The sequence below is a fragment of the Cheilinus undulatus genome, linkage group 1, assembly GCF_018320785.1.
Source record: "Cheilinus undulatus linkage group 1, ASM1832078v1, whole genome shotgun sequence".
Lineage (NCBI taxonomy): Eukaryota > Metazoa > Chordata > Actinopteri > Labriformes > Labridae > Cheilinus > Cheilinus undulatus.
This window is the reverse complement of record NC_054865.1, coordinates 53,464,782-53,487,801: the sequence shown is the minus strand read 5'-3', so window position 1 is coordinate 53,487,801 and position 23,020 is coordinate 53,464,782. Positions and strand designations below refer to the sequence as shown.

The following is a 23,020-nucleotide window of genomic DNA, read 5'->3' as shown; positions in this document are numbered from 1 at the left end:
ACTTATATTATTATTATTTATTATTTATATTATTATAATTATTATATTATTATATTAGTTTAAATTAAGTTTTCATATAATGCATGTGAAGTCTTTGAAAATGTTGCATCTTATATTTCCAATGTTTGTAATTCAACAATTCTGACTGTTTAAGAAAAATCAACAATGCAGTTCTTACATTTGTATGTGTATACAGAAAAGACTTTTCTAAAGAGGAGAATTAAATGATGTAGCTGGCTACATCTAACTCAATCAACAGTTAACAGTATAGAAATCAGGGCTTTCAAATGATAAAAATGTAATCACTGAATTTCTGTACATAATCTTGATTAATCTCCCTGTTTTTATATTCCACTATTTGCATTCAAAACAATTTCATTTGATTTTTTATTTTTCTTGTCTTCATATAAAGTTACTGATTTCATCTTTGGATACATAGCTGCTTTTATTTTAAAAGAAATTAGAAAGCCCTGGTAGATCAAAGATTAAAACACAAACTTAACCACAGAAAAAGGAACTTATTATGGATCGAAAAGGAAATGATTGATGCCGTCTGAGCTATTTGTGATTTTATCTTTTTTTTTTAAGTGAAATGAGTCATTAAGGAGCAGTGGTGGACTTATCGCTTTGACTGCAGGGAGGTTGGTGAATGAACCCCAACAACTGTTTACTCCGCTTTAACTTATTTGGTTAGTGAAGGTCACGGATTTTACTTTGAAGGATTCACTCCGGAAGTCCTATTGTTACCGGAACAATCTCGCGACCAGGGGAGGAGCAGACGTGAATACTTGTGTGAGGAGAACATGTGAACACGTTGACATGTCAGACGTGAACACACGTCTCTCTAAATAACAGTGCGAGGTTATCAGATAACAGCTGACTTTTTAAACTCAGTTTTCTTTTTTTTTTTCTTTTTTTAAAAAAGGAGAAACTCAGCAGCCATGTCCGGAGCGTTAGCACGGCTGCTCTTTTACCCGACGTTAGCTTACAACGTTGTCATGGAGAAATTGTCCTCGCGACGGTGGTTTGACCGAGTGGACGACACCGTGATCGTGGGAGCTCTGCCGTTCAGATCCATGACCAAACAGGTCAGACCGCCCCGGTAACAGGAGCTAACACTGGGAACAGTCGTCTACTTCTTCACCATAAAGCTGTTAGGTTAACTAACTGGCGCTTTAACCCTTTAATTATGATCTTAGGACAGATCACTGAGGATGTGAGGATGGTTTTATTTATACTGTAATAGCTAGGGATGTCATGATATCAGAATTTTATGGTGGTGCAAAATTAACACGTACCTTTGTAGATAATCGTAAAAAATGTTAAACAGTAACATAAAGTAAGGAACTTGAAACTTTCAAAGCCGTGTCATCGGATTTTATTATATAAATGCTTTAATCACAACGGGTGAAAACTGGTCTTGATATCGATCTGTTGTTTCCACATTAATTTGTTAGAATAAGAAATTAAGTAAAAATCATTAGTAATCCTGAGAATGGGAAGAATAACTGTTTATACACCACTTTTATATTCAAATGTTAATAAACTAGCTTTAATAAAAAATGATAAAACAATTCAATAAAACATTAAGGCTTTTAAAATGTCTTGAATCAAAGATCACAAGGTCTTAATTTTGTAGCTGTTATCAGGTTTTATAAACACAATATTACCAGTATCATAGCCATATCGGTAGATATGATCATTTTTTTCTCTTATATGTAATATTTTGGCTTTAAAAATCTGCAGGTAAATACTAGTAACATAGACAGGTAAGTTAGTGGGGTTTTAGGCAGGGCCAACAGATCTACAGTCTGAAGTCTTTGTCTTTATTAATCAGTATTTCTTACTATTTAAAATCTGTTTTTTAAGGACAGTTATAGAGCTGAACAGAGCTGAAACCGGTGAACAGTAAAAAATGAGTGATGATTTTTGATCAAAGACTTGTTTTACTTTGTTAAAAACTGCAAGGCTTAAATATCATTAATGGCTAAAATTGATTCTTAAATATTTGCATATCAGATATCGCCAATAATCCAATATTGTGAAGTTTTCATATTTGTCTAAATATGTTGTTGGCCCATTTTTCTGATTTAGTTTTTACATTTACGGTTGCATCTCAAATAAATCAGAATATCATTTTAAAAAGTGCATTTTTCCTGTAGTTTAATTCAAAAAGTAAAACTTCCATATATTCTAGTAACTAACCTGTTGACAGTGAACCTATTTAGTTGCAAAATGCTCCTTCAGCTGTTTTTCTTGAGTACCACTTTTCCAGGCTTTTGTTTCCCCGACCCTGCTTTTTTGAGTTGTGTTGCTGCCATCAAATTCACAATTAGCTAGTATTTTTTTAATTGAATCTTAAAATGTCTCATTTGGAACATCTGGTATGTTGTTTATGTGTTATTGTTAATAAAATATGGGTTTATGAGATCTGACAATCACTGACTTATGTTTTTATTTACATATAACACAGCACCCCAGCTTTTTTGGAATTGGGGTTGTAATGTAACATTTCTGCTTAACTTTTATACTCTGAGGAACTGATGTTTTCCTTTTGTAATTTTGCAGCTGGTAGAGACAGAAAATGTCCGAGGTGTCGTCACCATGAATGAAATGTATGAGACAAAATACTTCTGCAACTCAGCTGAGGTGAGTTCTCATCGCTGTAGTTTTCACTGTCTTTCAAAATAACTTAAGATTTTCCAAAAACATGACATTTTTTCTTTTTTTTTTTTAAATTTGAAGTTTTTCTACGAAGTTGAGTAGTAGCACAACTGTAAACTTGAAGGCCTTTCTGCAGGCATTTTTGTCAAACAAAAATAATTGCAGCCTGTTATGCATTGATGTGATTATACGGTCCTCTGAGCTGCAGGGTTTGATGTGGAAGTAGGAAGAGGGTCGTTGTTGGGTATAACCAAAAGCCAAGCTCCTTTGGGAAACATAATGTTTCACAAAGGGCTGCTGAGAACTAAAATCTGAATGTCTGAACTCCACAGGCGATTTCTAAAAAAAAAGGAAAAAAAAAACAATGGGTTTCTCTCCCACCTTAATGTAATCCTGTCCTTCATTAATCTGGTGTGTGTGCCTCTGATTACAGGAGTGGCAGGCTGCAGGAGTGGAGCAGCTGAGGTTGAGCACTGTCGATCTCACAGGCGTTCCCAGTCTGGAGAACCTGCACCGAGGTGTGGAGTTTGCCCTGCTGCACCGAGAGCAGGGGAGCAGCGTGTACGTCCACTGCAAGGCCGGACGCTCTCGCAGCGCTACACTGGTTGCTGCATACCTCATCAGGGTCAGTATGTAACCATGAGGGGGGTTTCATCCTGAATGGATTAGCAGTGTGGGGTGTGTTTGATGTTTTTTAGTCATTGCAAAAAACTCCATGTGAAGGCCGAGTGGGCTTTCATGTGTTATGAGGAGAGGCTTCTGTCTAGCCCAACGTTACTCAACCCTGCTCAACCAAAGAGCCAAATTGTTGAAAAATACTTTTTAGAGCCATAATCTAAGTGGTGAAAAGTAGAAAAATGGGTTAAAGTGGCAATGAAAATAAGTTGAAGGGGGGGAAATGGTCAAAAAGCAGCAAAAAAAAAAAAATGAAAGGGGCAAAATCAACATAAAATGCCAAATACTGGGTGACAAATGACAGAAATGGGGGAGAAAAAGTGGTGAAAAAGGGCAGAAAGTGGCAAAATTTGGGTGAGAAGTGACATTAAATGAGCTACACGTGGCAAAAATGCTCAAAAAGTGGTAAAAACATGTCATAAAATGAGTGGAAAGTGACTTAAATAAGAAAAATTTGGGGAAAGAAGTGGCATTTGATGGCAGAAGGCAGGTTAAATGGGTGAAAAGTGGTAACAATTTGGGAAAAATATAAATAAAAAAAGCAGGATAAAAGACTCAAAAACTGGGCAAAAGGTGGCAAAAAGAAGTGACAAAAGTGGGCTTAAGGCAGTAAAAATGTATTTAAAATGGCAAAAAAAATTGCAAATAAGGGCAATGGAAATAAAAAGACAAATTTACAAGTTGACAACTAAAGCCAACTGTATGAGCATGGCAAACAAACTGATTAATGTGACTTGCAATGGATAATTTCTAAGGTCAAAGTTTCCCCTTTTTCTAGGGAAATAATGTTTAAAATGAAGACATAAAAGAGCCACAAATCATCACAAAAGAGCCACATGTGGCTCAGGAGCCATGCGTTGAGTATCACTGGTCTAGCCACTCCTGCCATGGAGGGCTGCAGTGATAGTTGTCCATCTGGAACTTTGTCCCGTCTCCACACAAGATCTCCGGAGCTCACTCAAAGCCACCATCAGGTTCTTGGTCTCCTCTCTTACTAAGGCCCTTCTCTCTCAATTTCTCAGTTTGGCCAGGGAACCAGCTCTTGGTAGAGTCCTGGGTTGGCCAGACCTCTTCCATTTAAGAATTCTGGAGGGCGCTGTGCACATGGGAACCTTTAGTGCATTTCTAAAATTCTGTTTTCACCCAGAGTACCAGCTTCAAATTAGCCATATCACTTTATTTTATCAGTCTGTTTTTTGTTCACATGCATTTCTATCACATCTACATTTAACATTTAAGTTTTGTTCCTTTTTTATGCTCAAATATTGCCAGCCAGTGGAGTGGAGTCAGACATATAGCCGTTAATAAATCGATTCTCCCTTGTTGACAATGACAGGAGCACAGTCTCCCATCCTAACTGAAATGTAGCTTGACTTAGCTTTGCATTTAAACGTACTGAAACTAAAAGTAAATATGGTGTCAACACTCAGGAGATTTGGACATTCTTAATGTTTCTTCCATGATCCTTGTTAAATCAAACTAATTGATGCTGTTTTTCTTGGTTCACAGTTACACTGCTGGACTCCTGAGGAGGCCTGTCAGAAGCTGGCGTCCGTCCGACCACATATCCTGGTGCGCTCGGCTCAGCTGGAGATGCTGAGGAGATACTACCAGCAGGTGTGCGAGACGTCCAGCTGAGAGCAGAGCCGAGCGTCCGACATTATTATGTTCACACGGCAGCTGAAAGAGTGGACTCAGAGCCTGCATTCACGGAAACAAATCCTCCATATGATCACATTTACCTGCTGAGGAAGAGTCAAAAACCTGCAGTTTTCCCTCAGCATGATGAAATCAGAATCTCATGACTTTAACTGGAAGGTGATAAACGGGTTTGAAGCATGTCAGCTAAAAAGGGAAGCATGTTGTACTGGTAATATCCTAAGGGATTTATTTTCTCATTGTATAAAACTGACCTCTCTCCTTTAACTAACGGATTGCTGCATGTTGTTGGAACATGTTTACATGAGATCTTAAATTCAGAAAGTCCACAGTTATATTCAAGGTATAGAAACTTGTTAAAAGCTTTGAATCTTATGAGTGTTACCCAGCAGTCACCCTGTTTGCCTTGCAAAAATTTTTGTTGTATTTGTGAGGAAATAATAAACACTCAGTGTATGCGGGTAAATGAATGCTGGTTGGATTTGGTCTTTGGTTGTGTCAGATAAAAATGTCGATGTTCATATTCTTGCTGTGAGGTGGTTCCTGTTAATAAAGGTTTTATTTTTGAAGCTCAGCTATTCATGGTGCCTCTTGAAGTTGAAAACACAGTGTTTAAAATAAAATATTTGTGGAAAAACAGTGAACAGTCGTTCTGCCTGCTCCTTTGTCCCATAGAATGGACAGAAAACAGTTCTGTCTGTACAAGATTCATAGATGGGAATGGAGAAGTATTTACCACGCTGTACTGGTTTAAAGAGATCTTGTCTGGTAAGTAGCCTCATTTATTTTTTGTTGATCTTGGGCTTGGCTGACTTATTTATTTCATTATTGTTTTGGGGTGAGAGAATTTCAGTTGCTGTGAAAACTTGAACTGTTTTCTTGCTTTCAAATTTTTAAGTAAACGTTTTCTAAACGTACTAAATCTGTTTTATCTATTGACCTAATGATTGTTGTTTTCCTTCTGTCAGTTTTTATCAGTTATCTTGCTAAAGTGGCTCAACTTAAGATGTTGAATTTTAATGAGAGATTATCATGACTGGCCTGTTTTGCTCGTGAAGTGTAAGAGATTGTGACATGTTCGTGGGTCATCTAATGCAGTGGTCAGTGTTAATTTTGGCAGCTATTTTTAATTTTAGTCTTAGTTTTAGTCTTTAAATGAAATGCATTTAAGTTTTAGTCTAGTTTTAGTCTAGTTTTAGTCAAAGAAAACTCAAAACATTTTAGTTTTATTCGATAAAAAGTCCTCACATTGTAGTCTTTAATTTTAGTCCAAGCATTTATTTTCTTGCCTAAATCTGGTACCAAATCATGGAAGTGTGTTCTCTGCACTCTGCCAAACCTGGGGTCTCTGTTTTTTTTTACAGCTGAGAGGCAGAATAGCCACAGCTGCATTGTTTTTTTTGACAGATTTACCACCAGTAGAGAAATTTCATGGATTTTGAATGTCCAACGAAAACTAAATTACATTTTACTCTAGTTGTAGTCATCTTGATGAAAACAAAACTTAGTTTTTGTCAGTTTTAGTCATCACAGATCTATTTTTGTTAATCTTCGTCTAGTTTTTATTGTGGAAAAAGAGGCTGTTGACGTCATAGTTTTAGTCGACGAAATTAACACTGGCAGTGGTTCTCAACTCGTCCGGCCTCAGAACCCACCAGTCTGTCTAATGACAGATTGCGACCCAAGTTTCCAAAAGATTTTTAACAACACATGTTTGGGTAATTGAATATGTTGCAGTTTGGAGCATGTGTGAACCAAAACACCTGATATAAAAAAGAAAAGGGACAAAACTGACACATTTTATACCCTCTTTCCCCATCATTATGTGTCCATTTTAGCCGCTTTTCCAGAGAACTTGTGATATTACTTAATCATCATGGGAAAAGTAGCCATTTATTGCAAGAAGAGGTGATCAGTTAGTTGAAACATTAATCAACCATATAGACTTACTCAACTGCACAGTAAAGCAGGGTAAAATAAAAGATATCCATGCATGTCCAATAAGGAGCTCAGGACTTTTGCCACCATCCTATTTTCAGACACCTACTCGCCATTCACTGAAAACTGCTCTTCAACCCACTTTTGGGTCCCGACCTACCAGTTGAGAACCACTGATCTAATGAATTAGGAAGCTCTCTGTTGTAGTTTGACAAACTAGGGGCCCCCAAACAGCATCCTGCATAGGGCCCCCACAAAGCTGGAAACGGCCCTGCTTACACAACAAGGAATTTGACTGGTTAGCTTTGCTCTCTATGGAAATATGCAAGGATGTGGCCACATTTACATAAGTTAGATAAGATCATTTAAAATAGTTTACCTGAATTGGTGCAAATGTGCATATGAGGTGAGGCAATTTACTGCAGCATTCTCACCGTTTTTAAGTACAACACATGGATTAATTAGTGTAAACATGCATCAGTGGGGCATCTTGTTGTTTTTTTCTAGTTTTGCAGCTGTGTTAAACCTCATTTCAAGAATACTGAACTTATTATAAGACACATTTTGCACCATTTTTCTTTCAAGCTTTGGATGTATGGGCAGTGTGAAACCAAGCCAACCTCCTAGAATCTCCAAAACCTTTATCCATAATAGGTGCACCATACTCCAGTTCAATGTGTAAATATGTACCCAGTTCTTTATTTACACTTCCAACATCTGTTATCAGCAATTCCCATTTTTTTAAGTCTAGTTGGTGTACAATGGCATCTGTATTATTTTTAACTGAATGAGTTTCTCTCTTGCTTCTCAAATGGTTTAGAAGGAGGTTAAGTTTTGACCTATTTGTCCAGAAATCACAAGGCAGAGCCATTAAGAGCACGACTTTGAACTGCATTACTGGAAAATGACAGGCTTTTAGCCCTATTATGGACCAAGAAAAGTTTGAAATGTGCATTAAATACTTATTCTAGATCCCAGACTATGATAAAATGATTGGAAATCAAAGAGGCACTTGGTTCTGTGATGGCTCCTGAATACAGCAAAATTTAGCACAATGAATACAAGCGGTTGGCAAATCTCAAATATTCTCGAGATTTTACTAGTTTTAGCCCAGATTTTAAACATTTCACTTTAATAGAGCTTCATCACGAACCAGGGATTTGTGTTTATGACAACAATGTTAGACCTCTACTCCTCCGGCCCACTAGGAGGCGACAGCCCGCTGACGGAAACATTTCCGTCCGAGGAAAAACGACGGCGGAGTAAACATGGCGGCGTCGTTGATGCGGTTTGTCCGCGGAGGACTTGGAAGGAGTTACAACAGTAAGACGACTTAAATCTCACTGTAGTTTGTATAAATTAATGTGTCCCGTGGTGCATATCGCGCACTGGTTATTAACATGCCCCTGAAAATAACACCGTTTCATTTTTAACTGCCAAATGTCCCAGGTTTGACCTTCGAGCTAGCTAATGCTAACGTTAGCTTTAGACTGCACAGGATTGAATAACAGCCACGATAACCAAATTTTATTATTTAAATCACATATAACTCCCATTTAGGGAAAGAGTAGAAGTTAATGTAAGTGTTATGAGTGGATATAGGCGGAGTATTTGTCTTCCTTCTTGATGTTTCGCTGATAATACGGTGGTTCCTCTGCGGCTCTGCAGGTTCATGTATTTATATTGTATGTAAACCTAATGTGACTCTGTCCTCCTGTTTTATTTCTAGTTGCTCGGAGTTCCTGTCTCCTCCAGCAGCAGGCCAGGCTGCAGAGCTCCACCACAGAGACCAGTCGTGAGTACACACCAACCAAAGCTGGTGGGACAGATGATATAAGGGTTTGTTTACCCTCCGTAGAACAGCATCAAAATCAGCATAGGATATTTCACTTCAGGTGCTAATCACTGGTCCTGTGTCAGGAAAGTGGCACTAACATAGAAGTAAAAGGGTTCCTGCTGTAATTTAATCTCCTTCCAAACTCTACTGAGATGGAATATATTCAGGAGAATATTCCAATTATACAGTGCTATTAAAGTATTTGCAACCTTCTTGATTTCCTACTTTTTACTGTTTTATTTGTCACACTTCAGTATTTCAGATCATCAAAAAAAATAGTATCAGGCAGAAATAAGCTGAGTAAATACAAAAATCTGCTTTGAATGATGATTTCATTTACTAAGGGAATAAATCCATCCAAATTCAACCTGGATCTATGTGAAACAGTCATTGCCTCCTAAACCTAATAAGTGGTTGCTCCTCCCCATGTTTCAACAATTGCAAGGTGTGTTTTGCAGTAACTGGCAGTGAGTCTTTCACGTCACTGTGGAGGAATTTTAGACCACTCTTCTTTGCAGAACTTTTTAAATTCAGCCACATTGGGTTTTTTTCCAGCATGAATGGCCTGTTTGAGGTCATGCCACAGCATCTCAATCAGATTTAAGTCCAGACTTTGACTAGGCCCCTCCAAAACCTTCAGAGCTGGACTGGCTGATGTGTTTGGGATGATTGTCCTGCTTGAGCTTGAGGTCTGCAGCTCCAGACCATACACTCACACAGGTGTGAAAGACTCATTGTCAGTTATTACAAATGCTTGCTTGCAGTTTTTACCTGTAGGGTTGAGCAACTAGTTATTAGGTACAGGGGGCAATAACTTTTTCCCATAGGGCCAGGTAGGTTTGGGTGGCTTTTTCCCCTTGATAAATGAAATCATCATTTAAAAACTGACTTTTGTATTTACTCAGGTTATGTTTGTCTTTGTTTTTTTTTAAAGGTTTAATTTGGGCATTTTTGTGCCTTTATTTTGCTAGAGGAGGATAGTGGATAGAGTTGGAAACAGGGACGAGAGCGGGAGAGAGACATGTGGTAAAGGACCTCAGGCCGGATTCAAACCCGGGCCATTCGCGCGCCTTAACCACTCAACCACCTGCGCCTCAGGTTATGTTTGTCTTAATATTCAACTAGCTTAATTTCTTGAAACATTTTTAGTGTTATGAGTAAGAGGAAAAAGCAAGATATCAGGAATTGGGAAATACTTTTTTACAGCATTGATCTTGTATGAATAACATAATTATTGTTAACTTATGGTTTTGTAACCTGGCTTGCCAGATGGAATTGTTTCACACATCCATCTGGCAAACCTCCCATAGATGGCATTTGGGAAAGAGCAGAGTCTTTGAAAAAATAAAACTCAGAGGATGATTGGATGAACGTTCTGTCCGTCACATCTTTACAGGCCAATCAGAGCAACAAAACATGACGTCGTAGCCCCAAACCGAGGTGCGCTGCTACCGACCAGTAAACTCCATAGAGAACCGCGAACCATGGCGACTGTAGACATGTCAGTTCTCTTTAATCTTTCGTATTCATACCTGACTTCTGTCATTTCTGAAAGGAAAAGAACTCAGTGCTGTTCTTTGTTCTTCTTTTAACAAAGAAATGCCATCAGGTTCTGATAAAACTGGCGCTTTAGCAGCATCCACGCTAATGTCTTCCTCCATAATTGCACTGGTGTCTTGTTGCTGCTTGCTTACATCACAACTCTTCCACACTCGAAAATACTGCCCCTCGATGCTGATCGGTCCTGTCACTTTCTAAGTGGGCCCAAAAGAATCAGATGGGAGCTTTGCAAGATGGATTCACGAGTGAGAAACACGGAAACAGTCGAATCCATCTGCTTTGCAAGGTTAATGGTTTTGGCCTTTTTACTTTTAATACAACACTGGGCATTGAAATAGAATAGATATGCTAACAGGGGGACCAAGGCAGTTGGTTTTCTAGCTATTTCTGAATAATAGGGGAATCTAGGTATAACTATCTATTAAAGCCGGGGGATTAACCATATTTTCTTTGTCATCTTGATCCAAAATTGTGCCATGATCTCTTGCCAGGCACACCTGAGGATAATGAATTGTACAAGCCATGTACTTTGTCAGCATGCAGTGTTTGACCAGTTGGACAGAGCCCTGCATACATGAGCCAGAAGATGAATCTCCATCCAGCAAACGTCCTCGCAGAATAAATGCATACAACTTGACAACATGACAGAGAACGAGAGACAAGCTATGAGATAGAGAATGCAAAGACTTAATGATGAAAAAGAACGGCACATTTGCCATTTGGGATTATTTTGGATTCAAGAGAGACAAAATGATACAAACTGAGAGTCACTGAGTGTAAAAGTTATCTATGGCTGCTGCCAGGGAAAATATGACAAACCTTTATCACAACCTGCAGCATAACCAGAGAGATCCCCTGTATAGTAACGTTAGGGATGTACAGTATGGTTTTCTGCTGATATCCTGGGCCTCCTGACAGACTGTGAGCAATGTGGAGCACTGTTTTAAAATGGTCCCATTTTTATGAACCTTGCACGTTAAGATTTTAAATTTATTTGTCTAACTTTGCTGATATGTACGGCTGATAAATGAGCTGTAAATATCTGCAATTTTTTTGTAGTGGCTGGTACTTATATATACTTTATGAGCAGATACCATTACTATTACAATATTATCATGCATTCCTAATTCAACACTCAAAAAAAACCCTTTTCAAACAAACACCATAATGTTGAATATCAGCGAGTAAAAATCCTTGCCATTTTTTCATCAGATTTAATTTTCCCCAGATCTGTGAGCAAGACACCTTTGAAAAAAATCTTCAAATACATTGATCAAGGATGGTTTTGTGAATCTGGATCTGGTTTCGATGTGGATTCAGTGTCTCTCCCATACATTATAACTTTACAGAGCCCTCCGAGGCTACACTCAGATAGAATATAAATCAGTTTGTAAATCTATACTCACATATCTGTGTGCCAATTTAAATCTGTCATTACATTGTCGAATGGTCTTCTTTTCCTTTATACAGCCACCATCAGGCCCAAGGATGCCGTCACTCATAACCAGCTGGCAGCATTTGGGGAGTACGTTTCTGAGATAATGCCTAAATACATCCAGCAGGTCCAGGTCAGTGCCTCTGCTGCTTTCTTCTTAAACAACCAAAGAATAGGAAGAGTGCATTTTGTGTTGGAGCATATAAGATGAAGAATGTTGGCAGTATTCTGCAACCAGAATGTGACACAATGAAACGTCCAGTAAATACAATCATTTCACTTAAATTGGTCTTAATTTAATCCTTGCTTAAGATAATCTGATTAAACAATTGCATTTCTTTGGATGTGCAGGTGACCTGTTATAATGAGTTGGAGGTGATGATCCATCCTGATGGAGTCATCCCGGTGCTGACCTTTCTGAGGGACCACACCAACGCTCAGTTCAGGAACATGACTGACCTTACGGCTGTCGACATCCCGACACGACAGAACCGCTTTGAGGTAGCTGTCACACCATGAACACACAGACTCACATAGACAGACCCTGTTTACACATTGATTAACAGCTGTGCCGAGGAAACAGATATGAAGTTAATCCTCAATGCCAAGTGTGGACACACCTCAATGTTAAGACACTTTTAGGGCTGGGCAATTAATCACCAATTAGATTAAATCTCAACATGACTTGCTTCAATTTTCAAATTGCAGAGGGTGTAATATTTCTTTCACCTGAAATTTGTGTCAATATACCAGTTTAAAACTGCATTGGTTTAGTAGTCTTGACACTCACTTTTACTTGTACATGTTAAAATCCTCCCTGTCTGCAGACAATACGCATGACATTCTTACATCTATACAGCCTCGCTGGTCGGTTGTTATCTTGAATTGAGTTTTAATTTTTTTGTAACCAGTCCTCTTAAAGGTTTATTTACTTAATATTCTTTATGAAGAAAAGCTGTTTCCTCTCATTCATTTGAATCTCAAAAGGTTTTACTGAATAAAGCATGCTGGGATACCTAGCTATGAGCTAAGAGTTCAGTGATGCATATTTTGACAGCTTTTCTCCCTCATTTAGTGTAAAGATGTATCAAATGAAATGGGAAATGTTGCTCTCTCTCTGGAGAAAATCATGCTAACTTGTGATGATGATAATTGCTCACTGCTGCCTGATGATAATTCAACACAGCTATCTTTTTTGAATCAGTTCTGTTACAACCAGAAACTTTGATTTCCCCTCTAAAATGATTTTTTATGGTATCAATTAGAATATTTATGTGTAGAGGCCATCCTGGTAATAAAATAAGCATGTCATGCTCTGTATTTAATCCATCTGACTGTTTTTGTGGTGAAACTGTGTGTTTGTTGATTCACAGATTGTGTATAACCTGCTGTCGCTGCGCTACAACACCCGTATCCGCGTGAAGACATACACAGATGAGTTAACACCCGTGGACTCTGCTGTGCCGGTCCACAAGGCAGCAAACTGGTATGAAAGGGAGGTGAGTCAAATCTGCATATACTGGTGATATATTTTTTTAAACTGTTGCCATGATGATATTTTGGGGGAAGAGGTGGCTGAAAGAGCAAACATTTATTGCCCACTTTTTCATGACTGTTAACTTAAGGGGTGTAGCCGATGGTTTGAAAAGATCAAATATCACTTCCTGCTCTCCAGAATGACCGCGCTGCCATTTGAGTGAAAACAAGACCCAAGACTGAAAGAATTCAGCAGTAGCAAGGCTTTTAAATGCTATTGCATAGTCATGACATTGTGGCTAATAATCATAAAGAGTCAGCATAGACTGTAGGCGACTGATGGGGGCATCACCAAGGAGAGTGGGAAGGCGTGTCTTATGCTCCTTCCCTCCCAGCCCAGTCAGTGTAATTCTAAAGGTATTTCTTTAAATTTTAAGGTAGATGCACCTCAGCTGAAACTCTGAGTTTAGTTCCTTTTTAATTTTCTTGTAGCTCAGTTTTGAATCTAGCAGAATAACTTGAGCAATGGCAGTCAAACATACTTTACTGCATATTTCTGCAGGTGTGGGACATGTTTGGTGTCTTCTTCTCCAACCACCCAGACCTGAGGCGCATCCTGACAGACTACGGCTTCGAGGGTCACCCATTCAGGAAGGACTTCCCTCTCTCAGGATACGTAGAGGTGAGCTTTGCTAACAACACGTCCCCTCAGTTCAGTTCAGTTTGCTTTATTCAGCCTCATCAGTGAATTATTAACATGTTTCCTTCCAAAAATAACTGTAATACTATTGGCAGGATGTCAGTTAGACTGGCAGCATGGAAGCTGTGCCCAGACATTTCCTCTCAACCTCTGCTGGATCCTGTCTTTGTTTTTTTTTGTTTTTTTTTATTTATTGACATCATGTTAATGAATTCAAGGCTCCCATCAGCCTTAAAATCCTTTATAGTTTGTGCCAAGAAAGAATAATTTATCCTCAAAACTTAAAAATCTGCATAGATTTCCCTGATGGAATGAATAATTAAATGAGGCTGCTTTTAAAATGTGTCACTTGGCCAGGATATCAGCACAAGAAAGCTTCTTATCAAGTTTTCTTTGTTTTTTGCTTTGTTTCTAGTCATTGACATCCATCAATCTGTATACCAGGAAACATGCTGAGTTTTTAAGTTGCATGGATAAATTCTGAAATGACCTTAAAGGGAGGATAACATTATTTAAATCTTTATATTTTGTTTTGATATAGAGCAAGAAAACCCTCATGGATAAGGAAAGGATTTACATGTAGAAAGCATGATGCTGTTAGTGACCACCTTTGGTAAAATGCTTATGGCCAAAGGATAATCTCTTTAAAATGTTTTGTCCAGGGGTGTCAAACTCAATCAAAGCAGGGGCCAAAATCTGAATTTAGGTCTAACCTGAGGGCCCAACAGCGTCAACATTTAACTGTAAACTGTAAACCTTATTTTCACAGGTAATTAATTAAGGGTGAGAGAAACTGAGATTTTTTTTAAGTCAAAATATTAGTTGAAAAGGTCAGAACACAAAATCCAAAGTCAAAATAATGTTTTGAAAAGGCAAATGTATGAGATAAAAAGTAAAAATCATGACTTTAAAAGTCAACATATGGGATAGAATTCAAAATCATGAGTTTAAAGGTCAACATAGGGGATTAAAAAATCAAAGTTTTGAATTGAAAAGGTCAAAATTTGAGATAAAAAGCAAAGTTTTGAATTTAAAAGGTCGAGATATGGCGTAAAATTTAAGATTGAATCTAAAAGGTCAAAACATGAGATTATATTCTAAATTGTGAGTTTAAAAAGTAAAAATATGGGATTAAAAGTCAAATTTAGGAGTTTTAGAGGTCAAAATGTGAGATAAAATTTGAAATCTTAAAATCAAAATATTACTTGAAATTTAAAATTGGAATCTGAAAGTTCACAATGTCATATTCAAAATTCCTCTCCCCCATTCCTTACTCTCTATCTTATTATTTTTACTCTTTACTTTTTCAAATTTTCGGACTTACAGGATTTTTTTTTAATTTTCAAGGTTAAATTTATGTTTCTCTACTAAAATCTGCAGACCTCAGACCTGCGGGCCAGTTCTAATGAAAATATGATATGATCATGCGGGCTGGATTTGGCCCCCTGGCCTTGAGTTTGACACCCCTGGTTTAATCTAATATGGCAAATGAAGCTCAGCGTTAATTCATGCAGGACACAGTAGTCATACGCCTGGCCATGATCAGCTGATTGCCAGCTGATCACCTTCTGGCTCTTTCTGTCAACACAGCGGTGTATTTAAATATGAAACCCTGATGCACCACGCTGCTGGCAAAGCTTAACCTCCTCCATCCCAGCCTCCTCCTTTAAAGTATAAAGATTGCTGCACCCTCGTACTAAGATTCATGCTACTATGAATTAAATGCTTTTGAACTTATTTTATTGTATTCAGTACGTGTTGTCATTAATGTATCTGCCATATGGGGGTTTCTAGCCATTAACTTCCTGGAAAATCAAAGCATGCTGGTTGATTAACCCAGGGAGCAACTTTTGAGCAGAGCCTCCTCTGCCAACTTCTGTTTTTGTTGCTGTGCTATCAAACAGGTTTCACTATGGTTTAATTTTTACTATAATCATATCAAAGCTTTTCAGGCTGGTGTATATCGTGTATCTTGTTCATGAAAAAAATATTGATTATTGCTCCATATCTCCCAACTCTAAGAAACCATGGCCTCAAAAACACTCAGACTACTTTAGGGCTTCTCAAACTTATTTAAATGTAAAATCCTGAACACTGATACATGCCTCCCTCCTCAGGTGCGTTACGATGATGAGGTGAAGCGTGTGGTGGCGGAGCCCGTGGAGCTGTCGCAGGAGTTCAGGAAGTTTGACCTGAACACGCCGTGGGAGGTTTTCCCCGCTTACAGGGAGCCCAAAGAGGCCCCGCCCAAACTGGAGGCAGGCGACACTCCAGAGAAGAAATAACTTCCCGTTTCATCTCCACATTCTGTTTGAGTCATTTTGGGATCCTCTGCCCTCCATCTGAACAAAGCCACCTCAATATTTATGTAAATAAAATACCAATAAAACAGTCTGAAAAAGAGCGTTTTTGGTGCAATTTAATGGGTCAATCACGACATGCATTTTTTTGTGTCTACTGAAATTTTAACTGGTGGCTCATAACACAGTGGCCTGTCACACAGAAAATCTAAATACAGATTTATATCACGTTATAGGGTCTTTAAGTCACATTATAGTTACGTCTACCCTGTATAGTTTAGTTCTAAACAATGTTTTTGTCCATGGAAGTCCCTACATTTATGTCAAAAACATTTATTCCTTTTCCATGAATCTGGTGCTAAATTATACCAGTTTATTCTATGCCAAACCTGGAACCCTGTTCTCTACAGCTGAGACATAGAAGAGCTGCAGATTCATTGTGTTTAGAGGGATTCAAAAGTGTGGATTTTTAATGTCCAAAAAATATTAGTCTTGTCTTTCTCATGGAAAAAAAAAGGCCCTCAACAAACATTATTTAGAAGACAAAATTAAAACTGGGGATGCTGTTTGAGTAAATAAACACATTACTGATACTGTTAAGAGTCATATTTTGAATGTGAGAAATTCAAATTGATTTGGCTTGACTTAATAGTTGAAATCTTCCAAATAAAGAGATATTTGGTAAAACGGATCATTTAATGTTAATAAGATCATCAAAAACCTTTTGTCCTGGAATTGGCAGGTTCTTAAACAGCGTGAGATCAACTGGGGCTTTTATTTTGAAATAAAGTGATAAAAACAGATTGTGGAGTAATTTATGATTGATTTAACCCCAGCTGATACTCATGGCAGAGTAAAATGGATTGTAGATTTCTCTCTAATAAAGATAAAACATTTCATTTCAGCCACAGGTAGGCAGGTATACCGTCACTTTCAGCTGGTACAATCAATTTTAAACTAACGATTTATACAAATGATATTTAGACTTTTGCCTATTCATTTGAAATAAGTTGTAAATGTTGGGTGGCACAACTGCAAAAGGCTTCACTGTATAAAAAAAAATATTTAAAGCTCCAAAAAGATTTACTTCTTAAAAGGTAAAGGAGGTATCACAGATTTAGATAAAACTTGATTAATTACATTTTTTGTTAAAATGGGTGGGTTCGCTTTTATGTCAGACATTACAACCAAATACGAAAGACACCCTAAAAATAAATCTGTGTAGGCACTGTGGACACTTTAAAGGGTGATTGCCAAAGATTTAATTAAGAATCAGTAAAAGAGAATAGAGATATTTTCACTAACCTGATGAAATACTGTTAGAAAATATAAATATGATAACTTTAAAAGTAATTTTATTCATGAAACTTTTTAAAAGACCTAATTCGACATGCAAAAACATATATCATGTATTCTTTGAAGATATAAAATGTGTGATTTTGGTGAAACAGACAGCAGTCCGTAGATATTTGAACATTCAGAAATCCCCTTTCCTTTTAGTAGACTATTCATCATTCTTTCTTAGTCTATTTAGTCATTTTTCCTTGTAATTCATACCAGCATTGATTTTTTGGGGTGGGGGTTTGTATTTTAGTGGACACATACTGTTGCTGCCTGTATCCTCATGTTTTATCTGATTTGTCCCTTGAGGGATTAATAAAGTTATTACATTTAATTTCAAGCTTTTCTTTGTTTAATCTTAATGTTTAAAGCCCACAACTATCACAGTTTAATATTAGTCTTATTTTACAGGACTCTGCTGCTCTCCTGCTGCCATGCATCCATCTAATATACCATGATTCCACCAGCAGGTGGCAGCACAGCACACAAAACACACCCAGGAACCCATGGCAGTACATTTCACTCCTCTCTCATAATGATTAAATATGTAATTCTTTAATTTATCAATAATTAAACAACAGGTTCTTGAGTTAACATTTGTTGTTTTTTATTTTGTCAAACATTTTCATAGAAGCATTCATTTTACACGTAAGAAATACATTTCAAAGAGTCAACATGAGCCAGACTACTGAGAACAAGACACGGGTCGAGATAGTTTTAGTTTTATTTAACCTTTTTTTTCATGGTTGGTGTTTAGTTTTTGCTCTTTTTGGCATGTTTGAAAAGCCAAAGGAGCAACAACCAGGGGCGTGTGCAGACCTGTGACCAGTGGGGCCCAACTGGTGAACTGACAGCATCATTTATTATTTATTTATTAAACCCTCCTACCTCCACTAATCATGCATCCTTCAACTGCTAACTGATCCTGGGTATAAGGCTGTAATCTTGACAGGTAATACAGGAGAGCAGCATACAAATCTTCTCAGCTGTGTCATTGAGGGAGAGAAATATACAAGAGTAAAGCTCTTAGGCAGGCCGCCAAGAGCTCACAAGTGGTTGAGATGCAGGTAGATTTGTAAAGAAAATGTAACGATGCAGCCTTCCTGAGTGGAGGGAGTATGTGAAAGGAAAAGACTTAGGTGTGTGTGTTAGATGTGGGATGTAGAGGATTTATAGGGAGATCAGCACTCATTACTGAAGCTCGTTTCACAGTGAATTTTAAAGTAGTGATATTTATGTCATTATTTTGCCCTCACTATGAATGCTGCAGAGCTGGGATACATGGAACCCAACTTGGTCCTGTTTTTCAGAGCTGGTAACAGAAGTGTAGAAGAAGTGAAAACAGGATCGGTGGAGCCAGCAGGGGAGCACAGAGCTGTGTGATTTTGTGTGAATGTTTTGTGCTCTGCTGCTTTCCTGCAAAGCTGAGAAACACTGAATTTAGAATCAGGGGTTCAGGGAGTGCTTATCCCTTCATTAGGGCACAAGCATATTGTGTTTCAAATTTGATTTGTCAACATAAAGAGAAGATGCGTGTCCAAGTACTGAAACATGAAATGCTACCTGCAAACATATTTTTGCATGCTCAACATAAGCAATCATAAAACCCAGTCAGATCTCAGGAAGGGCCCATGCCACGCCTGTCCACCCCTCTGGACACACCCCTGGCACCAACCAGGATGTTCTTTTTTATTCCATGTTGGACCCACATCTCATGGACATAGCTTCAAACACAGAATGATCAATCCTTCATCATTTAGATCAGAAAGAAAGAAGCACAGAGCAGAAACATCCAACATAACGTCAGGAACTGTACAGAGAAATCACCAAAGAACAGTAAACAGGCGCAGACAGAGCCTGTGAAGCTGCTTAGACATCTTCATTTTTTTATTCACTGTATTTTCAGTTACATGCATGCATATCAAAAGTGCTTGTGACACTGTAATGAATGAGTTCTGTGTTTTTATCAGCAGGTTTCACCTTTGTTGAGTGATTTTTCTAACTGGGTCAGCCATGTCCGAAGGTGAAGCTGAATTGGAGCTCCTGCCAGGCTGAAAACCACTGAGGGCTCAACTGTGACAGAAAACATTATTATCTGAAATGAGGCACACTCGCAGTTTAATTTCATACCGTGAAAAAAGAAATTATCTCGTTGTCCAAAGTGTTGCCACTTTCTTAGAAGTCGCAGCAGCCGTGGAGGACGGGAAATTGTCGATTAGTGAGGAGTGTGAAGGAGAGAGAGCGTCCTGCTGAGAGTGAGACTCCGGAGAATAACTGGCTCTTATTAGTTTTCAGACAAGGCGTGAGACCATTTTCCCGCTGACCACCAGATCACAGAGAGGTGAAGGACAGAGCTCCAGCTTTAAACCAATCAGACTGCACAGTTTTCTCACATTTCCACGACTATCCTGGAGGTATTCAGTGTAATCTCCTTCTGTTCCATAGATCAGAGTAAAAAAGGAAGCCTGATGGTATCATTTAAAGGTGTCTTAACTGTCAAAGATCCTCTGAATGAGTTCTCCCAGGTTTGGTGGTCTTTTGAAGAATCCAGTTTTGTGTTTGGGGATGTAAACATGGATTTTTTACTTGAACAACTCTGAAACAGAAACAGGATTCTGGTGCATGTACATGCCTCCCCTGTTGACTACCTCTGCAGCCTCAGCCCAGTGAGGCATCAACAAAACAAAGACGGCAGCAGCAACATGAAGGTCTTACCCATAAACTCCACATACTCCATGTCTGCAGGGGGAACTGGATGATATTTGTCCAGATTATTGGTTTGAGTTATTGGCATTAAAGATCTACATTTATATTAAAGGTGGTGTTAAAATAGTGTGTTTAACTGCCTGCTAAGCGGGGCAGCATTTATCCAGACCGTCCTCAGCCCTGGGTGTTTGCTTCTCTGTGCATGAGGAGGGAAGTTAAAAGGTTTCTTTAAAAAGTGTATGGTGTCAGATCCACCTCCAAAATATTTTCCTTCTTCTATGGTGTCATGTTTTACCTCTGCGACTCTCTGATCAACAGCTGATCTGTGGTTTGTTCCAGTCATGAGATTTGAAGTCCCTGTAAAGTGAAATCCAAAATTTGTGTCTTAACACACTAGATATGTAGGAATATGGTTGCTGTAAACATGTGAAAACACTGAGATCTATATGTGACTGAGTTTTGGATTTAGACCATTAGAAAGCTTTTCACCTCTTTTCTGGCTGGGTTTCATGTGGGCGGGGCCAATATGTGGGCTGGTGATGTCACGAGTCCACAGTGGAAATGACCCTGCCCCTCTAACACTACAATATAAACTCACAGAGCAGTTCATCTCAGTACAGTCTGTTGTTAGCTGATGTCACTGCCTTATTGAAAGTTGACAGTCGAATGCTGTTTTTCTGTTCATTGTGAGGTAAATTTACCAAATCTATCAGCCATAGTGGTCATTTAAATCATCTTAACAGAGATTTGAGCCAGAGAGACCGATTTTGCCTCCTAAGATCAACGTAAGGTCAAGAGGGCAGGCTAATGGCGTGAGAGCTTTCCTCAGTTCCGATTTTAGCAACTTTTAAAATTTGAGACGATAGTATTTATGAGTGGGCGTGGCTTCAGCTCATTCAACAGACACACCCACACCATCCTGGAGCAGATTTTACTGCCTCCTTTTTCATGATTTTGAAGCTTGACTTTATAAATCTAGAAATGTTTTGTTTGACTGAAATTTGACCTGGGGCTTCATAACACAGTGGCCTATCATATGCCAAATCTAAATACAGATTCATTTTCACTTTACAGGGTCTTTAAGCCCAATTCAGACCAGAGATTTGCAATGTGACAAGACAGTTTTAGAACACCGCTGGTGAGAGTTGCAGCAGTCTGAACCAAGCGTTGCAGCTGAAATCAAGCCGTCTGATGTAGGTGGCAGCACTTGTAGAATGTTTCAAACAGATCAATGTGAAAAAGGGATATAAATCTCATTTTGAGGGCTATAAATGCCAATTTTGTTAAATAAATTCCATTAAATTTAGAAATGACTCCATCTATCCTTTCTACATTGATCATCATGATAATGACTGTTATCAGCTCATAGCACACAGAGACATTTCACGGCTCATATAAACACATGAATGCTTTGCTTCATCAATCTTGTTAAAACGTAGATATCCACTAATTTCACGGATCATCCCGTTGTGCCGTGCACATTTATATGATATATATGATAAATTTCACCTCGCCTCGTTGCAGATATTTGGTCTGAAGTGGGCTTTACAATCAGGAGTGTGTGCATGTGTTTGTTTTTCAAAACCATGTGTCCTTCTTTCTTTGTAGGTCAGTCTGCTCTCTGTTGATTAGCGGGTTTTGCCCCCCCTGCTCGACTGAAAATGGACCAAGAGCAGGGTAGTTCTTCTGGCACGTACTCGAGAGGGATCACGGCACGTGCTGAAGATTTGCTGCGCACCTGAAATCACACCTGAGTTGAATGCATTACAGCTGCTACTAGTCTGGGATGTAAGTTACTCAGAGTTTCCGAGTCAGACTTTAGACTTCAGAGCGCATTTTTCAATGACCAGAAAGCACCAGTTGACCAAAAAGGGAGTGATTAGCTCTGAAGTGCAAAGCATCACTGTGCACCACTGTTCAGACAGAGTATGTGGAATTTGAGGGTTACTTCAGGAGCAGCAGAGAAACAGAATTTTGTCTTTCAGGAGACTTGTCACAAAAGATGATTAATCCAAATCTTCCACAGGCATGTCAACACAAAATTTTACTGCTCCAATCCAGTCTGATGGAAGGACCCACAACAGCTAATGAGAGCCAGCAGACACGCCATTTCAAGCTAAATGGAATATTGAAAAGGAGGCCAGCTTGTGGAGTTTTGCAATAACATGAGCTCCATCTTATCTTCCTCCATGCTTGATTTTCTTCTGACATCATGTTTGATTGAACAAATTTCCATGATATTTAATTTCTTTGGAATCTCTGCTGTAAAATCTTTACTACAGCAGCAGGTTTGTGGTCTCACGGTCAGGCTGAATCGTCTAGCATGTGCATTTGTAGGATTATAATGTTAAAGATGGTTGGAAGCTGTCCTTCTGTCTGCTGTTGAACATGTTTTATAATCAGCCTCAGAGCTCATCGTTCCATGACCGCACTCTTCAGCCACAAAGACCCATCAGAAGGGCTTTAGATGCAATTCTTTTCAATGTTCTGAGCACAAAACACCAAAAACCATTTCTTCCACTAAGTGGAAATGTGAACTCATGAAACTGGAAGTGTCCCTCTTTCTGCTGAGTTAATTTTTGGGCAGCTCATCAGTGTGTTAATGTTGCAGTTCATGTCAGAATTTCTCCACACAGAAAGTCCCATCCAGTGAACTCCAATAATAACAAAAAATGCCAGTGTTAAATCACAGTGAAGTATCACTTCACATGGTGCCTCTCCAACAGAGA

The 23,020-nt window shown here is 38.5% G+C and overlaps 2 protein-coding genes across 2 annotated transcripts; both read left to right on the top strand.

Annotated features, from left to right (window-relative positions):
* The first annotated feature begins 775 nt into the window (after positions 1-775).
* On the top strand, positions 776-5,642 carry ptpmt1 (protein tyrosine phosphatase mitochondrial 1). The gene is made up of 4 exons (XM_041795755.1): positions 776-1,088; positions 2,569-2,649; positions 3,098-3,289; positions 4,849-5,642. The coding sequence occupies exons 1-4, from the start codon at positions 942-944 to the stop codon at positions 4,975-4,977; spliced, it is 549 nt and encodes a 182-aa protein (XP_041651689.1). The 5' UTR covers positions 776-941; the 3' UTR covers positions 4,978-5,642.
* Positions 5,643-8,165: 2,523 nt separating this feature from the next.
* On the top strand, positions 8,166-16,347 carry ndufs3 (NADH:ubiquinone oxidoreductase core subunit S3). The gene is made up of 7 exons (XM_041794712.1): positions 8,166-8,259; positions 8,666-8,731; positions 11,804-11,901; positions 12,120-12,269; positions 13,142-13,267; positions 13,807-13,926; positions 16,062-16,347. The coding sequence occupies exons 1-7, from the start codon at positions 8,205-8,207 to the stop codon at positions 16,227-16,229; spliced, it is 783 nt and encodes a 260-aa protein (XP_041650646.1). The 5' UTR covers positions 8,166-8,204; the 3' UTR covers positions 16,230-16,347.
* The last annotated feature ends 6,673 nt before the right edge of the window (positions 16,348-23,020 follow it).

Excerpts from the sequence above, each read along its gene's own strand:
- ptpmt1 (XM_041795755.1), top strand. The coding sequence starts at position 942 with ATGTCCGGAGCGTTAGCACGGCTGCTCTTTTACCCGACGTTAGCTTAC. Across the intron at positions 1,089-2,568 it reads TCAGATCCATGACCAAACAG|CTGGTAGAGACAGAAAATGT; the intron begins GTCAGACCGCCC and ends GTAATTTTGCAG. Across the intron at positions 2,650-3,097 it reads ACTTCTGCAACTCAGCTGAG|GAGTGGCAGGCTGCAGGAGT; the intron begins GTGAGTTCTCAT and ends CTCTGATTACAG.
- ndufs3 (XM_041794712.1), top strand. The coding sequence starts at position 8,205 with ATGGCGGCGTCGTTGATGCGGTTTGTCCGCGGAGGACTTGGAAGGAGT. Across the intron at positions 8,732-11,803 it reads CTCCACCACAGAGACCAGTC|CCACCATCAGGCCCAAGGAT; the intron begins GTGAGTACACAC and ends TCCTTTATACAG. Across the intron at positions 12,270-13,141 it reads CACGACAGAACCGCTTTGAG|ATTGTGTATAACCTGCTGTC; the intron begins GTAGCTGTCACA and ends GTTGATTCACAG.